We start from the raw sequence: 14,203 nt of genomic DNA on the forward strand, positions 1-14,203 counted from the left end.
GGAAGCTTTGTGAAAAGACATTAAACCCTAGATACCATTAACTTCAATAGGCTACATTACATTACACATGGTATAAGCAGTCACAGAAGACAGGCGGATGCTGACAGATACAGATGTGCTATAAATACAGCAGCAGTGCACTGTTACATAATTTCAGACTCACACACATGCACTCACTTCTCGTGGGGCTGGATTAGGAAGCTGTGATGCCTTGTCATCGCATCACGCGTCAACACCATGTTACAGACCTGTGGGTGGTGGACCACTATACGGTCAGAGACCTCTATGGGTCTTTGGGGGAATTACAGATCAATTTGTAATTCCTTCGTTGGATTTATGAGTCAAGCCTGACCACAATTTCAACATTCATATATGATTGTTATTAGCAATAATCCAGAAATGTGGCCTGTTTTGAAGTTCTTGTAATGTCAAACAAATCATGTCATGTCAGTCATCAGTGACAGATCTAGTGGACACCAGTGGGTTTGGAATCTCTGGAGGCAGATAATCACATTAGATGCGGGGACTTTGCTTAAAAGGCTTAGAGAGCTGACGCACTGAGCGTCTGTGCCAGCGGTGGTGGCCCCCGTATTACATCCATTTGTACTCTGATGGTGAATGACCACGTTTCTACGTCACTGCGACTGCGATGACGCAGAAGGAGAAGCACACTATTAAGAAAAAGAGTTCAGAGACGCTCATTTGTCCTGGACTGCACCACAAGCATTGTTATGACATTTGATTTATTTATCTTTATTTATTTCTAAGTCTTGGCTAATGTTTGTTTATGTCAATGATAAACTACCCTATATGGCTGTATGATTTGTGACCATTGATTAACCTGTCCAGACTTTATCTATTAAAAGTCTTTAGTTTTGTAACCAAGGTTTTAGGTTCTGGTGCTGCTGTTGCCTGATTTTAGTTCCAGTGAGGTTCTTTTCTAGTTAAATTCTGTATAATATATCCTACCCTACTCCAGTATAAAGGAAGGTGAATTTACTTACAGGCGCTGTATTAATCTACTGTTTAAATTACAAACCTTATTGTATTTTCTTTTTTTTTTTTTTTTTAAATTTTTGTCAACCTGGTCTCTTTCCAAAAACAGCCAGTGTTTTCTTTTTTTTAAGTTGTCTACATGTATTTATTTTTATTTTGACTCTGGCTTTTCCAGTCATTGTGTTTTGGTTGGATGGACCCACCCTAACAACCACAAGCTCTTCCACTGTGAACCATCGTGTTTTCAGTGTGTGTGTGTGTGTGTGTGTGTAGTGTAGTGTGCTCTGCACAGGCCTCGGTGCTCTGCGCGCAACAGCAACGCCGCGCCGCGGCCCCGATCAGGAAGTGAACGTGAAGCAAATAAGCGACTGTGGAGGTAGAATGACATAGAGGGGGAGAGGTGGGAGAGAAACAAGCGGAGAAAGAAGAGACTAACGGAGGGAAGGATCGACTCTGTTTCTGGACCTGTGCTGAGCTGCTGCCCTGTGGAATATACTGCACCGCCAAACATGCTCATAAAGGAATTGTAAGTAGCCGAGTCGGGGGGAATGTGTGCGCGTTTATGCGTCTGGTTTCGCGGCGCTGACATTGTGGCCACTCGCCCGAGAGTGGAATTACACGAGTGCGGCCAGGGTGATGTCGACATCCCGTATCTGTTATCATTTTTTCATGCACAGCTACGGCACTCCATCACCCTAAAGAATTCACAGAATAAACCGACAGATGATAAAGCCGCGGCTGTAGTCGCATCAGCAGCCGGCGCAGACATGGCTGTGCCCTTCACATTGTGCATCACAAGCCTTCAAGTCAGAATCGGGAGGCTTTTACGATACCCCTCGGTCGGGTGCTAAAATGACGGATGCTCGACAGGAGTGGCGGTGCTGATGGAGGGATGGCCGGTGCAAGGCGCGCTGAGCGTGCCAGCGTCCATCCCCGTGAGCCGCTTGACCGTGTTATTGATGCGCGGTGAAGGTGAAACCACTGCCGTAGCATTCCGGCATTTACCTCTGGAGGAATGGAAACAGCGAGGCGTGGAGGGCTGCTGAAGTAGAGATGGGGTGGGTAGTTGGGGAGGCGGGTGCAAGGCTTTGGCATTAATGTAGAAATTAAGAGATTTAGAGGCTCCATTCAGACATCACTGAGAATTTGACAGCTGGGTAAAGGGAGTGGAGGACAAATACAGTGGGCTCGAGTGTGGAAAGGCAGAGAGCTGGGGGTTTTTTAACAGGCCATGGTACTGTAAGGATAACTGACTGAGGCCTAGACAGAATCAGCTGGTGGTTGGAATAAGGGTAAGGCCGATGATGATAATGGCCTTCAGACATTAGACGTGGTTGTCAGATGGAGATTCCTTCATTTTTCTTCTCCTAACTCATTTCACCTCATGGAGCCAGTGATCCCTCTGGAAAGATTCCTTCGTGTTATTTGTGTTAAAGTCTGTTTTCAGATGATTTTCACCCTCTTTTCTATGGAACCTTTAATATATGTCATGCATTCCCACCATTTTTCAATTTTAAATGATTTTTTATGGTTTATATAGCCACAAGGTCAGAGCTAGGCTACTGTAAATTGGCACAAATTTGAGCTATTGGCAGCTTCCACTTAAAAAAATCTACATTGATCATTGTCTTAAATGGGCCGACATTTATCAGTATTGATTGTTGCCTTGATTTCCCACCACACATATTTAATCAATAAATGCCCAGCACAGAAAAGGCTCAGGATCAGAGTGATGGCATTGCTAAAGATCTGAAGTGATTAGGGAGAGTCTGGGCCTCAGCAGTCTGCCTGGAAATTAATTAAATCAGTCACGATTAAATGCTGAATGCACTTACACGCTGTCAACACACAGGCACATGAAGAGGCTTGCACATGCACCACACACAAACCGAGATGCCATCATGAGAGCCAAGAGACGGTGGATTCTTCCCGAGCGTAGTGCAGTCAGGTGTTTTTTGTTTTGTTTTTTTTAACTCCGTATTGCTCCGCTGAACCACTGGCCTAAATCACACCTGGTCCACTTGTTCTCCACTTCGATGAGCTTTGGCAGGTGCACAGCAACACAGGAGTCACGGTGCAATGTATGACGTGACGGAGAGAATGAGTAGCAGCGAAAGAGCAGGACAGAGTGACAAAAGGAGAAGACACAAAAGATGAGCAAGGCAGAAGAGCAGAGAGTATTTGTTTTCTGAAGCAACAGAGAGACACCTGATATTCCTGACAAGCCCTTCAGACCAAAGAGATTTTCAGACTCTCATACTTTGAGTGGTAAAATTTTGATCAGATGAAATGTTTACCTCATACTAAGCTACACAAAAAGATTATATACATATATATATATATGCATCATATATATATTAAGGCTCCAGCAGATCCCCGTGACCCTGAACCAGGAAAAGCGGGTATAGAAGATGGATGGATGGATGGATATATATATTATGGCTGACACACAAATCACCTATAATTTATTAGGATGAAAATTAGGTGATATATTTTAAGTACAATCATATTTTAGTGCTGTCATGGGACTGGTTTTCACTGTCTCTGCCTTCCTTGCAGCATCTGGTCTCCCGTCCAATGTCTGGCTGGGACTCAGACCCAGATTAGAATCAGTGGCGAGTGGGATGCAGGATTATGTGAATTTGGGTATACTGTACATCACAGTCACAAAACCATCAACAAAGCTCTATGCTGTAAATATGCATTAATGCATTATGTGGTATGAAACACATGTCAGAGAAAAAAGGTGATGTGGTGTGTTTAAATGGCTAGTTCCAATTGACACATTACTGTCCATTGCAGTTACAGTTACTAAAAAATAATTTCTGCTTTAGATGATCTGCTCAGACAAACGACCGGAAAACCTGGTGTCACATTTCAGTTTCAGAATTTCATAGTGTTTTCTGTTCAATTAGCAGCTATGCTTTGCCCTCTAGAGGTAAAATTCCTCTAAAACAAATCCTCAGTTTACGTCAGCTCAGGTACACAGTCCTCTGAGACAGCATCATCAATAAGACGCACGTTTGCTGTCCGATAATTTATGTCCAGATCTGTATCCAGGTGAAAATATGTTAGTTCATGTTAGTGTGTCACTCATGGGATTTCTCCACATTAATTCACTTCACAGTTTACTTTATGATTGTTGGAGTAACTCGTCTTCTTTTTCTTTTTCTTCTAGTCGAGTGATTCTTCCCATCTCTGTGGAGGAGGTAAGTTTCATTTGTCGTTTTTGGGTGGCCAACGGACTTTTATATGTCTGTATATTTATGCTATGCACATGTTCTAACACCTGTTTTATATTTCCAATATTTGCACTCATTGTTGGGAAGAGGTGTTTTCTTGATGTTTACAGCTCAGATGAACATCCATCAGATTAAAGACAGCTCCAGTCAGACTTGAATTAAACTGCCCATGCTCTCATTCTGTCATGTGTCCCTCTTTCCCCTGTTATCCTGACTTCCTTTGCAGTCTGTGCTTCCTCTATACTTCCTATGACATGTGTGCACCCCCTTGTCCTCTACACTTATGGATTATTTCCACTTACATGACAGTAATTTGGGACAAGCCATTTGACGTATACTATTGGTGACAAGATAAATATTTGAAACAGTTCATCTGCAAAGCGCCAGTGAATGCTCAAAGGCGTGATGACCTGTTTGCAGCCAAGATAAGAACGACACATCTTCCTTACATATTCATAAAAAACACCAGTTACATGTAAATGGAAAATACATTCAATGTAAAAAAAACATTTGGATTGCCTTCCTTAATATTGAGCTGCATGCTTTTTTTCAAAGGATAAAATCTGTAATATTGCAACTTCTTAGACTCCAGCAGATTCCTGTGACCCTGAAATAGGAATAAGGGGGTATAGACGATGGATGGATGGATGAATGGATGGATGGCATCTTCTCTGTTGTGTCTGGCATTTATAGTCATATAGGGCTAATTAGTTTTGTCTGGTTTCATCTCATTGATGCAAGTCATGAAAAGAGCAGCTGCCATTAATGCGTTGTGCTACATCAAGTCGTAGGATTTTAAGAAGCTAAATCTGAGACTTAAAAACATCTTCTGACATTTTTTTATGTTCTCTTTATCCCAGCACTGGAATTTCAAGGCTTTAAATCTACATTTCTTCTCATTCAGTGTTGTTGGCTTAACCATATCTCCATATAATGATACAGGTTCTCTGTGTAATGACTCAGGGTTCATTTCAAACAGGGTTGGAAATTGTGTATACTATCTCCCAGTTGAAGGAAATGCTAAAAAAAAAATCTAGCTAACTTAAATGTGATCTACAAAGCCTGAGGACATCTGAGTAATGTCCCCTGTCCCTGGAATAACATGGCCCCCCTGTGCCCTTGAATTACATCCCTCTAGAGCCTCATCTTCTCTGTCACCCACTCTCAAGTCTGAAGCAGCAGTCCTTAGTAGTTTGCCAGTAAATAACAGATATTCTAAACACTGATTAAAACTCATTATTGATTCCGTTTCCATATTGTCCACAATTTGACTTTAGTAAATTAGATCCTAAAAACCCAACTCTCCACTATTGTTGGTGGTTTAATCTCTTGGACAAAGGTTTTGTTTTGGAGAGTAAATGTTGAATGAGGCTGTTTTAGCCATAGACAGAGAAGAGCCTTGGAGAAATTACTGAATTGTCAGAATAGTGTATTTCCTGTCTGTTAACTTCTTGCCAGGAGTCAACTGTTAAGCTTTATCACTGTTTTATTTTTGTGAAAGTAAAAAAGTTTGGGTAGAACTGGTCATCCGACAAGGCAATGTTAAATTCTATTTGTCCGACCCTGTTACCCAGGAGGCTTTGGTGTCCCCATTTATTTGGTGGACAGTTGCAGTATCCTCAGCCGATTTAAGGTCCAGTTTATATTTGACTTTCTCTCTGTTGCTCACTGTGTGTGTGTCTCATAATTGAGTCCAGAGACCTTTAAGGTTTTTGTTCTTTCTTCCCGAAACATCAGTGTCCACGTTATGTAAAGGTCATTAAATCTGCTTGGCACAGTTCACTCAGGTCTTTGTGTTTTCTATCTTTCAGTGCTGTTTCTGTAAAGGAGTAGCCTTTTAGTTAAAAGGAACAGTGTCAGTATGGTAACTGATTTCTTCATTGATGCTTTGCCTTGGCCACCTTCCTAAAAGTATAAGATATCTAAAACAACTGATGCATTAGTGATTATTTGACACTGTTGGGCCAAACACAATGAGTGGCTTCCATTAAATAAATGATATTGGTGGATAATCATAAAAACTTATTCATTTAGTCCAATGGCATAAATATCTAGGATTTGGCCTCAGTTCAATATTCCTGTAAATGTCATAGTTTTAGTTATAGTGATATATAAGTTTTTGGAATTACAGCCAAAGTCTACTCAGCTCTTGGCTAATCTAAGTGCTGTCCCTGGTCTAGGAAATTGAAGGATAATCTGCTTCTTTTTTTTTTTTTTTTAAATCCTCCAGGCACTTCAATTCATAGATATGGGAGAAGACCTATGAGGTTGTGTCTCATGAGCTGTACAGAAATATACAAATAATGGTTGTAACAGTCTTGGTCTTGAGTTTTTAAGTAAGACAAACCTTTCCATGCCCTCCAGTGCACTGTGGTTCCTGTGTGGATTATGTGTAAAAATGTAGTCTGTAATATAGTCATGGTTTCATTTTACAGAGGAAATGTCATATGTGGAAATTATTGCATAAATACAGGACTGCATGGACCTGTTCCATGTTTGCGATGTTGTTATTATGTGTGTAGTCCAGTTTTATGCAGGGGTTACGTGGTGGATTAGAGTTTGATTTAGAAATGAAAGGAACCATTGTCCAATGTTTACACACTCAGGATTGGGAAGATGGGATAAAAGGGGCGAAGGAATGAGAAAAGGAAAAAACATACACAGGAAATAACATAAAAGTAGATGAGACAAGAAGAAAAGTTGAGCACATACAAGAATACATGGGAGACATGAAGATTTGAGGATAAGGAAAGGAGATGGTAATGATAATGAAAAGGTTCAGAAAAAAAAGTAAATCCACCATTTAAACTTGAAATAGCTGAACTGAAGAATCAAAAGGAAAATGATAAAGGAGAGCTGTAGGTGACTGTGAAAGCGAACTCATCTACAGGATAATACTGTACATGGCGACTTCAACATGCATTAATTAAAAGAGGACTTGGGGGATTTATTCCCTGCTTTAAACTTACACTTCTGCCTCAGTCAAGCCTATTTTTTTCCCCCCTCTTCTTTCAGTACCAGGTTGGCCAGCTGTACTCTGTGGCTGAAGCTAGTAAGAATGAGACGGGTGGAGGAGAAGGAGTAGAGGTGCTAAAAAATGAGCCTTATGAGAAGGATGGAGAGAAGGGACAGTACACACACAAAATTTATCATTTGCAGAGGTAAGAAGCTGTTTGACAGGTTTAAGTGCTAACTAGGGCAATGGGTGCACAGACGTTTTAGTGAGAAAGATGATTTCATTTCTTCCTTGGCTGAGGGCAATATGCTTAAATTTTCTTGCTTACATAGCGGTAGATAAAAAGCCTGATACCACTCTCATGTATATACGGTACGGACAATGTCACTGGCTTAGCACAAAACCTGGAAGCAGGGTGAAGCCTGGCTCTGCCTGGAGTTTAATTAAAACTGAGTGGTACCTTGAGATAAAGACTCACTTCAGTATGCCAACATATGGTGACAAAGGTCATATGCTAAGCAGATAATATGTTTGCCATGTTCGCTGTCAACTGCTTCCTCCTGCTTCCAGTTTTCATGCTAAACTAAACTGCTGATGAGAGAATTTTATATTTAGTGTACAAATGTTCCTTTAGTTACATATAAACGGTTGCATTTAGGTATTAAAAATGATGGTTAATTCAAAGCCTCAAGACAAGAATAATAGTCTTGGGTGTTATTTTACTGCCCATGAATGCAAACCTTATCCCTACAGTCACACATTAAGGAACTGTGCCCTAAAATTTGAATTTCATTGTATTGTATTGTAGCACGATTAAAATATATGTGAACAATAACTAATATAATAATGCAAACACTGTTCAACTTAGGATGGTGTGCTGTTTTGTTCACTTTTCTGTCCTGCAGTAAAGTGCCGTCATTCGTCAGAATGTTGGCTCCAGCTTCAGCTCTCAACATCCACGAGAAAGCCTGGAACGCGTACCCATACTGTCGCACAGGTAGCGTTTTTAAACAAACAGTTGGCACATGGAAGCAAAAACCCTTCTTTTCATTGCAGGGTTACAGGAGTAGACACTATGAAGGAAAAAAGATAAATAAAAACAGAAATACAATATGTAGCTCAGAAGTAAGATATGCAGTTGAAAATAAACAGGAACTTCACTGATCTTTGGATCCAGGAAGAAACCTCTTCTAAACTAACTTTTAATCTGATGAACATAGACTTATAGGATGCAGCTGTTTTACAGAATAATCCTGGAGGCTGCAATCAAATCCATCCTGAAAAAATCAAAAGACACATGATATCTGATAGATTTGCATTCTGCAATCTGATTGTTGAACTAAACCAACAACCCAGGACTTGAGTATCCGTTGTAGACATAGTTGATTTAAAAGGAAAATGTTGATGCTAAACATAATCATCTGCACCTTAATCATAAAAAAATTACATGAGTCTGTGGTTATATAGATGCTGAGCTGTGAAAGCGCTTGTCATTCTCTGGGCACCTGGCTCTTTCTCTCTGTTGATCTCTGGGTCTCTGTCACCTTGGCAGAGTAGTTGAATAATTTACTGGATGTCCAGTGAGAAGAGCCTTGCAATCACTCAAGCTCTCTAGGCTGACATCACACACACACACACACACACACATACTAAAGCTGCCTTACAATCATCTGTCACACAAACACACAGTCAAAACCACAACCTGAACCTATACACTCACTAACAAATACTGTTTAGCTTTGTACATTGTCCATTACTGTTAACGTTAATGTTACTGTCCATTACTGATAATTGCAATATTGTTCTTTCTGTGTCTGCTTCTCCGCTTTACTTCATCTGGCTCTCAGTTATCACTGTAAGTATTTCTTTCCTAATGTTTCCCAGTATTTTTTTTAGTGCTTTAAAATTTGATGCATGTTGACAAACATGACACACCAAACGCTGATGCACATACAGAGAGCCAACTAAACCTGAAAGTTGAGAAGGAAATATGACCTGTTTCAGTCACACAGCAGTAGCAGGGATAGCCAGACGCCATTACTTTGTGTTTGATTGTGTGTGTGTGTGTGTGTGTGTGTGTGTGTGTTTTCGTGTGTTTTCACTTCCATAGGTAATATATATTGCTCGTATTTACTGGATTATTTTCTTTTCTCTGCAGAATGAGTATATGAAAGATAACTTCCTGATCAAGATTGAGACATGGCACAAACCTGACATGGGACACCTTGAAAATGTAATTAGTAAAACTGTGTGAAACTGCATGATCTGACAGGAATCTAATGCAGTATATAGTATTCATTTAACACCACTAATACCTGATTTCCAATCACCCTGTAATTCATACATGGCACTGGTGAAGGCCATTTCATCTGTTGCTATCAGCTTCAGTCTGTTCACTCAGTGTTTATGTGTATCAGTGACTATGAAAAGAACATGGAAAAAAAAACTGATCATGCACAAGGGCTGCAAATATTTCGCCCATATTTTTGTGTGCAGACACTAGCAGCTGTATGTAGCTGTATTCTGTGGTTCTGTTTCAGGTACACGGTTTGGATGCAGAAACCTGGAAAAAGGTGGATGTAGTCTATATTGATATTGCGGACAGAAGTCAAGTGGAGCCGAAGGTGAGTATGTTTAGTTTTGTTGAGACCACGTTGAAATTAGAGCAAACAGATCTCTTAAATTTCCTGATTCATGAGGTTTGGTCTGTTTTTTTTTTTTTTTTGTCTCTTTCCAGGACTACAAGCCAGAGGAGGATCCTTGCAAGTTCAAGTCAATGAAAACAGGACGAGGCCCTCTAGGACCAGACTGGAAAGTAAAGCATCTTATTTGGAATGTTTTTTAACCTCAGAGCTCAGATTTCAGTCCACAGAACATGCATGATAAACTACATTACTGCTAATTACTGATATGCAAAATTTAAAAAAAAAATCACAAAACGTTGCTTAGTAACAGTGATATTTATTCAGTGTGTTTTCATAATTTAACCAGCGCCATAGCAAGTTTTGAGGACACTGAGATCTCTTGTGGGAACTCACAAATTGTATTAATCTGTGGGGAGCATCTTAAAAACAATGCAATACACAATAACAGTTCTTTCAGCTGCTATTTTTATAAATTTTAGTGTTTCTGAAATCACAACTACAGTTCTAAATGCAACTGATTAAAAACAAAATGCAAAGTGTTGAATCTAAAGTATACAATTTTTAATGATTTTAATTTATTAAAGCTTTTTAATCATTCAAAATCTCTGTTTATGTATTTGTGCACTTGCAGAAGGACCTGCCTAAGAAGACAGACTGCCCACACATGTGTGCCTACAAACTGGTCACTGTCAAATTCAAGTGGTGGGGCCTGCAAAATAAAGTGGAGAGCTTCATTCAAAAGGTTTGTTTGCAGTTCAGACTGTGGTGCATATTTGCATTATTTCCTTTGCTGCCCAGTATTTCCCCTGTTGTGAACTGTTGTGCCACAATGTTCTTCATCCCATATGTTAGGTCATTAAATATCTCTGGTAAACAAATACATGGACTTTATTATTTGGACTTTAAAATACAGTGTGATTTTCTCTTCCTTTCCCTTTGTTGTACCTCAGCAAGAGAAGCGTTTATTCACTAATTTCCACCGTCAGCTGTTCTGCTGGATCGACAAGTGGATTGACTTGAACATGGAAGACATTCGTCGCATGGAGGAAGAGACACGCAAGGAGCTAGATGAGGTAGGCGATAAAACCTGAGGCGGGCAGAGTGCATCAGACCCATCCACTGGAAGATCCAGTAGGTCGTTATCATCCCATAGAAACTACAGATGAAGCGATGATAAAAACATCTTAAAGCACATTTTATGTCAGTGATAATGGCTGGTAATCGCCAATGCATGTCAGCTGTAATTGGCTGTTAATTCACAGGATCAATGAAAAATGGGTGATAACCACCTCCTCAGCCTATTAGTAGGTATAGTAGGCCCCTACTGACCTATGTTTATGGGCTTGACAAAAGCCAGCAGCAGACTAGTATTGACTGCCATGCCTCTGAATAAGCATCTGTCCTATATATAGAGGTCAGTACCCTGACACATTTCTGAAGAGCCAGTACTCATAAATACGTATAAACACACAACAGGACAGGTTGTGGGGACACGCACACACTTATGTTTGTATAAGAAAGTAAACTGTCGTTCAGCTACAACATTTCAGTGTGTGATTTCTTGTGTACGTCAGATGAGAGTGAAGGACCCAGTGAAAGGGATGGTGGCTCTAGAAGACTGAGGTTGAGTCAGACTGTGAATGCTGCTGCTCATCAGGTGAGTATAGAATTGTACTTTGGTATTTGCGGTCGATATTCATTCACTCTATCTGTGTAAGCACATTCTTTTGAATCTCTATTGATTTGTTTGAATTATTGGATAGTTTAGTCTCCAAATTTGGAATGAAAATTAAAAAAATGCTGCACTGCATAACTCAGAAAGTTCACTTTTATTTAAAGAGATGTCAGGGATAGGAGGAATAGCAAGGGACAAAGTCAGCAGGCAGGCAAAAACACTAGATAAAGTCCAAAAACTCGTAGGAGGTTAAAAAACTGGCAGGCAAGGAAAAGGACAGGAAGAATTCACACGGGGGAAAAAGGTGAGAAGCTCCAGCTGAGGCAGCACAACATGCAATCTGGCCAAGGACACGTGGAAGTGGGCTGGTATATCTACCAAAGAGCTCATGACGGAACGGGGAAGTGGTGTGCAGGCAGGTGTGGAGGTGACAGGAAAAGGCGGGAAGGGCTGAGGTGACTGCTGGGCAGGAGGAGGTGCCCGGATATGAAACAACAGAAGAGTTGGCAGCAGAACAAGCTGCAACAGCAACACTGACTTATTTTCCACTTTGTAAAGGAAAGATGTAAGGTTGACAAGCAGGTTGCCTGTTTATTTTCAGTATTTGCCTAAATCTAGCAGACCCAGAGCCTTCCCTGATCCAGTGTCCACTCTTCTTTCGTGTTCTTTATTTGCTTGACTAAGGTCACCAGCTACATTGCTAACCTTGTATGTCTATTGTTGTGTATTGTTGTGCGGGGCATGTAGCGTACAGTGTATTTTTTTTTTCAGCTATCTGCTGCAGCTAGAAGCAAGGCTGTTGAGAGTGGTGGGAGTGAATCAAAACATTACAATTTAAAATTAAAATTTAAAACCCTCCATAGAGCTGAGGGGAACTACATAATTGTGAGCTTTAGCAAAAATTCAATTCAGTTCAGTTTATTTCTATAGCACCGAATCACAGCACAGTCACATCAAGGCACTTTACAAAATCCCATCAAACGTGTGTTTATGTTGACAACAACGTGTTTCTTTTCTTTATGCACTTTCCACTTCCTGTCTCTTTCAGACCAGAATGCCCAGACACCAGCGGATTCACATCCTCCTCCTGTTCCAACTGACATAGCACCCGACTGGTCGGTCCAAATCCTGTCTCCCCTGATACAATCTGGTTTTCAGGGACCTGGACCCAGTAAACTCCTGTTTTTCAGCTGATCTCCGCCACCTCATCCCAACTCCCTTGAGTCCCATCCGTCTCTATTTGTTTTTCCTTCCAGTGTCCTGATCTTATTAACTGTTCTGAGGCCTCCAGTAGCAACACCATAGATCTTGTCAGTCAGTTCTCTCCCTCAGTCTCTAAACTGTTTTAAGCTGCAGAGAATAGTGACATATCTCTGCAATTTAGGATTTATTTCTATTTAAGACATCCCAATGGTGTATATACAGTATATTGAGGAGCTGAATTATTATATTGAACTATAGATATATACAGTATATATATAAATATATATATAAATATACATAAACAGGGTTTTTAAAATGATTTTGTCTGTACGTTTGTTTGTGGATGTTTATTGGAGTTTATTTTCTGTACCTGGATTTGGGTCCTGTGTTGTTGTTTTTTTTTTTTTTTTTTTTTTTTTTTTCTTGTTTTGATTTGTCATGGTACTTTCTTTCCTCAAAATGTGTCAAGCTTTATGCAGTGTTTCCTTTTGCTGTTCAAGTTAAATTTGCAAGTCTCCAAACCACAGCTGCAAGGTCAGGACTGTGCTGAGGGCATTATGTCGTCTCCGCTATATTCCCGACCTAAAAAAATAGGATTTTTTCCAGTGTATACATTGAAGCTTTTATTGGCTTTTCTGCTGCTTTGTGAGTTTGTGTGTATGCTTTTGTGTGTGTGTGTGTGTGTGAGAAAGTGTGCGTGTAGATGTATGTGTGTTTTTGTAGCATCTGTAGGTCATCAAGGTTTCTAGACCTATTTTTCATTTCTAGCTGTTCAGTTTCATCAGGCTATTTAAACACACTTTGAAAGTGCAGTAATTGAAGTTCACATCTCAGTACAAATATATAGTAATGCACACATACACACATGCATAGAGAGAGGTAGTCAACAAAGATAGAAGTAAAATGTATCAGTCTGTAATGTAAAATGCACAGTAGACAACTAGAACAGCCATAATGTGAATAGGGCTGTCTCTTTTGTTTTTGTCTGACAATCCTTCTGTCTACAGATCACATCTTTTTACTGCAAAACTCTTTAACTTATTATGGCAGAAGCAATCAATGGATATACAGCTCCTTCTGATCGCTGTGCATACATAAATTGTTCTTCGAAAGAAAAACTTTATGTGATCTGAATCAACTCTGGCCCTGTCACCCATTCTGTCACCTCCAGTGGATAAATGGTCTTATCCAGCGATAGCAATAACTACCATGACACGTTGGTCCCTCTTTTATCATCCTTACTCTACAGTTTGTTCCTAAAGTGAGAAAAAGTTTAGTAAAGCAGAGCCCAAGCTGAAACTCAAGGATGGTTGATAACCTATTTATTAAATTCTGGTATTGTCGTGTCTGTCTTTGGATGAGGTGGGATATCTCCAGCTGGAATCTGAAACCTGTTATTTGTAAAAGTGTGATTTTTCAGTATATGCATGAGTGTACGAGTGGTGTACAGTGGCGTGTCCTTGAAGAGATCCGATGCTCGCTGAGT

At 40.1% G+C, this 14,203-nt stretch overlaps 1 protein-coding gene across 2 annotated transcripts; it reads left to right on the forward strand.

The window, feature by feature from the left end:
* Positions 1-1,406: 1,406 nt before the first annotated feature.
* On the forward strand, positions 1,407-12,794 carry pitpnab (phosphatidylinositol transfer protein, alpha b). 2 transcript variants are annotated; one of them, XM_026328585.1, is made up of 12 exons: positions 1,407-1,522; positions 4,175-4,205; positions 7,254-7,399; positions 8,100-8,191; positions 9,042-9,049; positions 9,353-9,427; positions 9,735-9,818; positions 9,932-10,009; positions 10,471-10,581; positions 10,790-10,912; positions 11,414-11,496; positions 12,563-12,794. In XM_026328585.1, exons 1-11 carry the CDS (start codon positions 1,506-1,508, stop codon positions 11,459-11,461), a joined length of 813 nt encoding a protein of 270 aa, XP_026184370.1. In that variant the 5' UTR covers positions 1,407-1,505; the 3' UTR covers positions 11,462-11,496; positions 12,563-12,794. The 2 variants fall into 2 exon arrangements, with proteins under 2 accessions (XP_026184370.1, XP_026184371.1); XM_026328586.1 differs by lacking the exons at positions 1,407-1,522; positions 4,175-4,205; positions 9,042-9,049 and having other exon boundaries at positions 7,353-7,399.
* Positions 12,795-14,203: the final 1,409 nt, after the last annotated feature.

Source organism: Mastacembelus armatus, chromosome 14 (genome assembly GCF_900324485.2).
Source record: "Mastacembelus armatus chromosome 14, fMasArm1.2, whole genome shotgun sequence".
In the NCBI taxonomy this organism is placed as follows: Eukaryota; Metazoa; Chordata; class Actinopteri; order Synbranchiformes; family Mastacembelidae; genus Mastacembelus; species Mastacembelus armatus.

Coding starts and splice junctions, on each gene's coding strand:
- pitpnab (XM_026328585.1), top strand. Junction 10,582..10,789: donor TGGAGAGCTTCATTCAAAAG/GTTTGTTTGCAG, acceptor GTTGTACCTCAG/CAAGAGAAGCGTTTATTCAC. Junction 10,913..11,413: donor CACGCAAGGAGCTAGATGAG/GTAGGCGATAAA, acceptor TGTGTACGTCAG/ATGAGAGTGAAGGACCCAGT.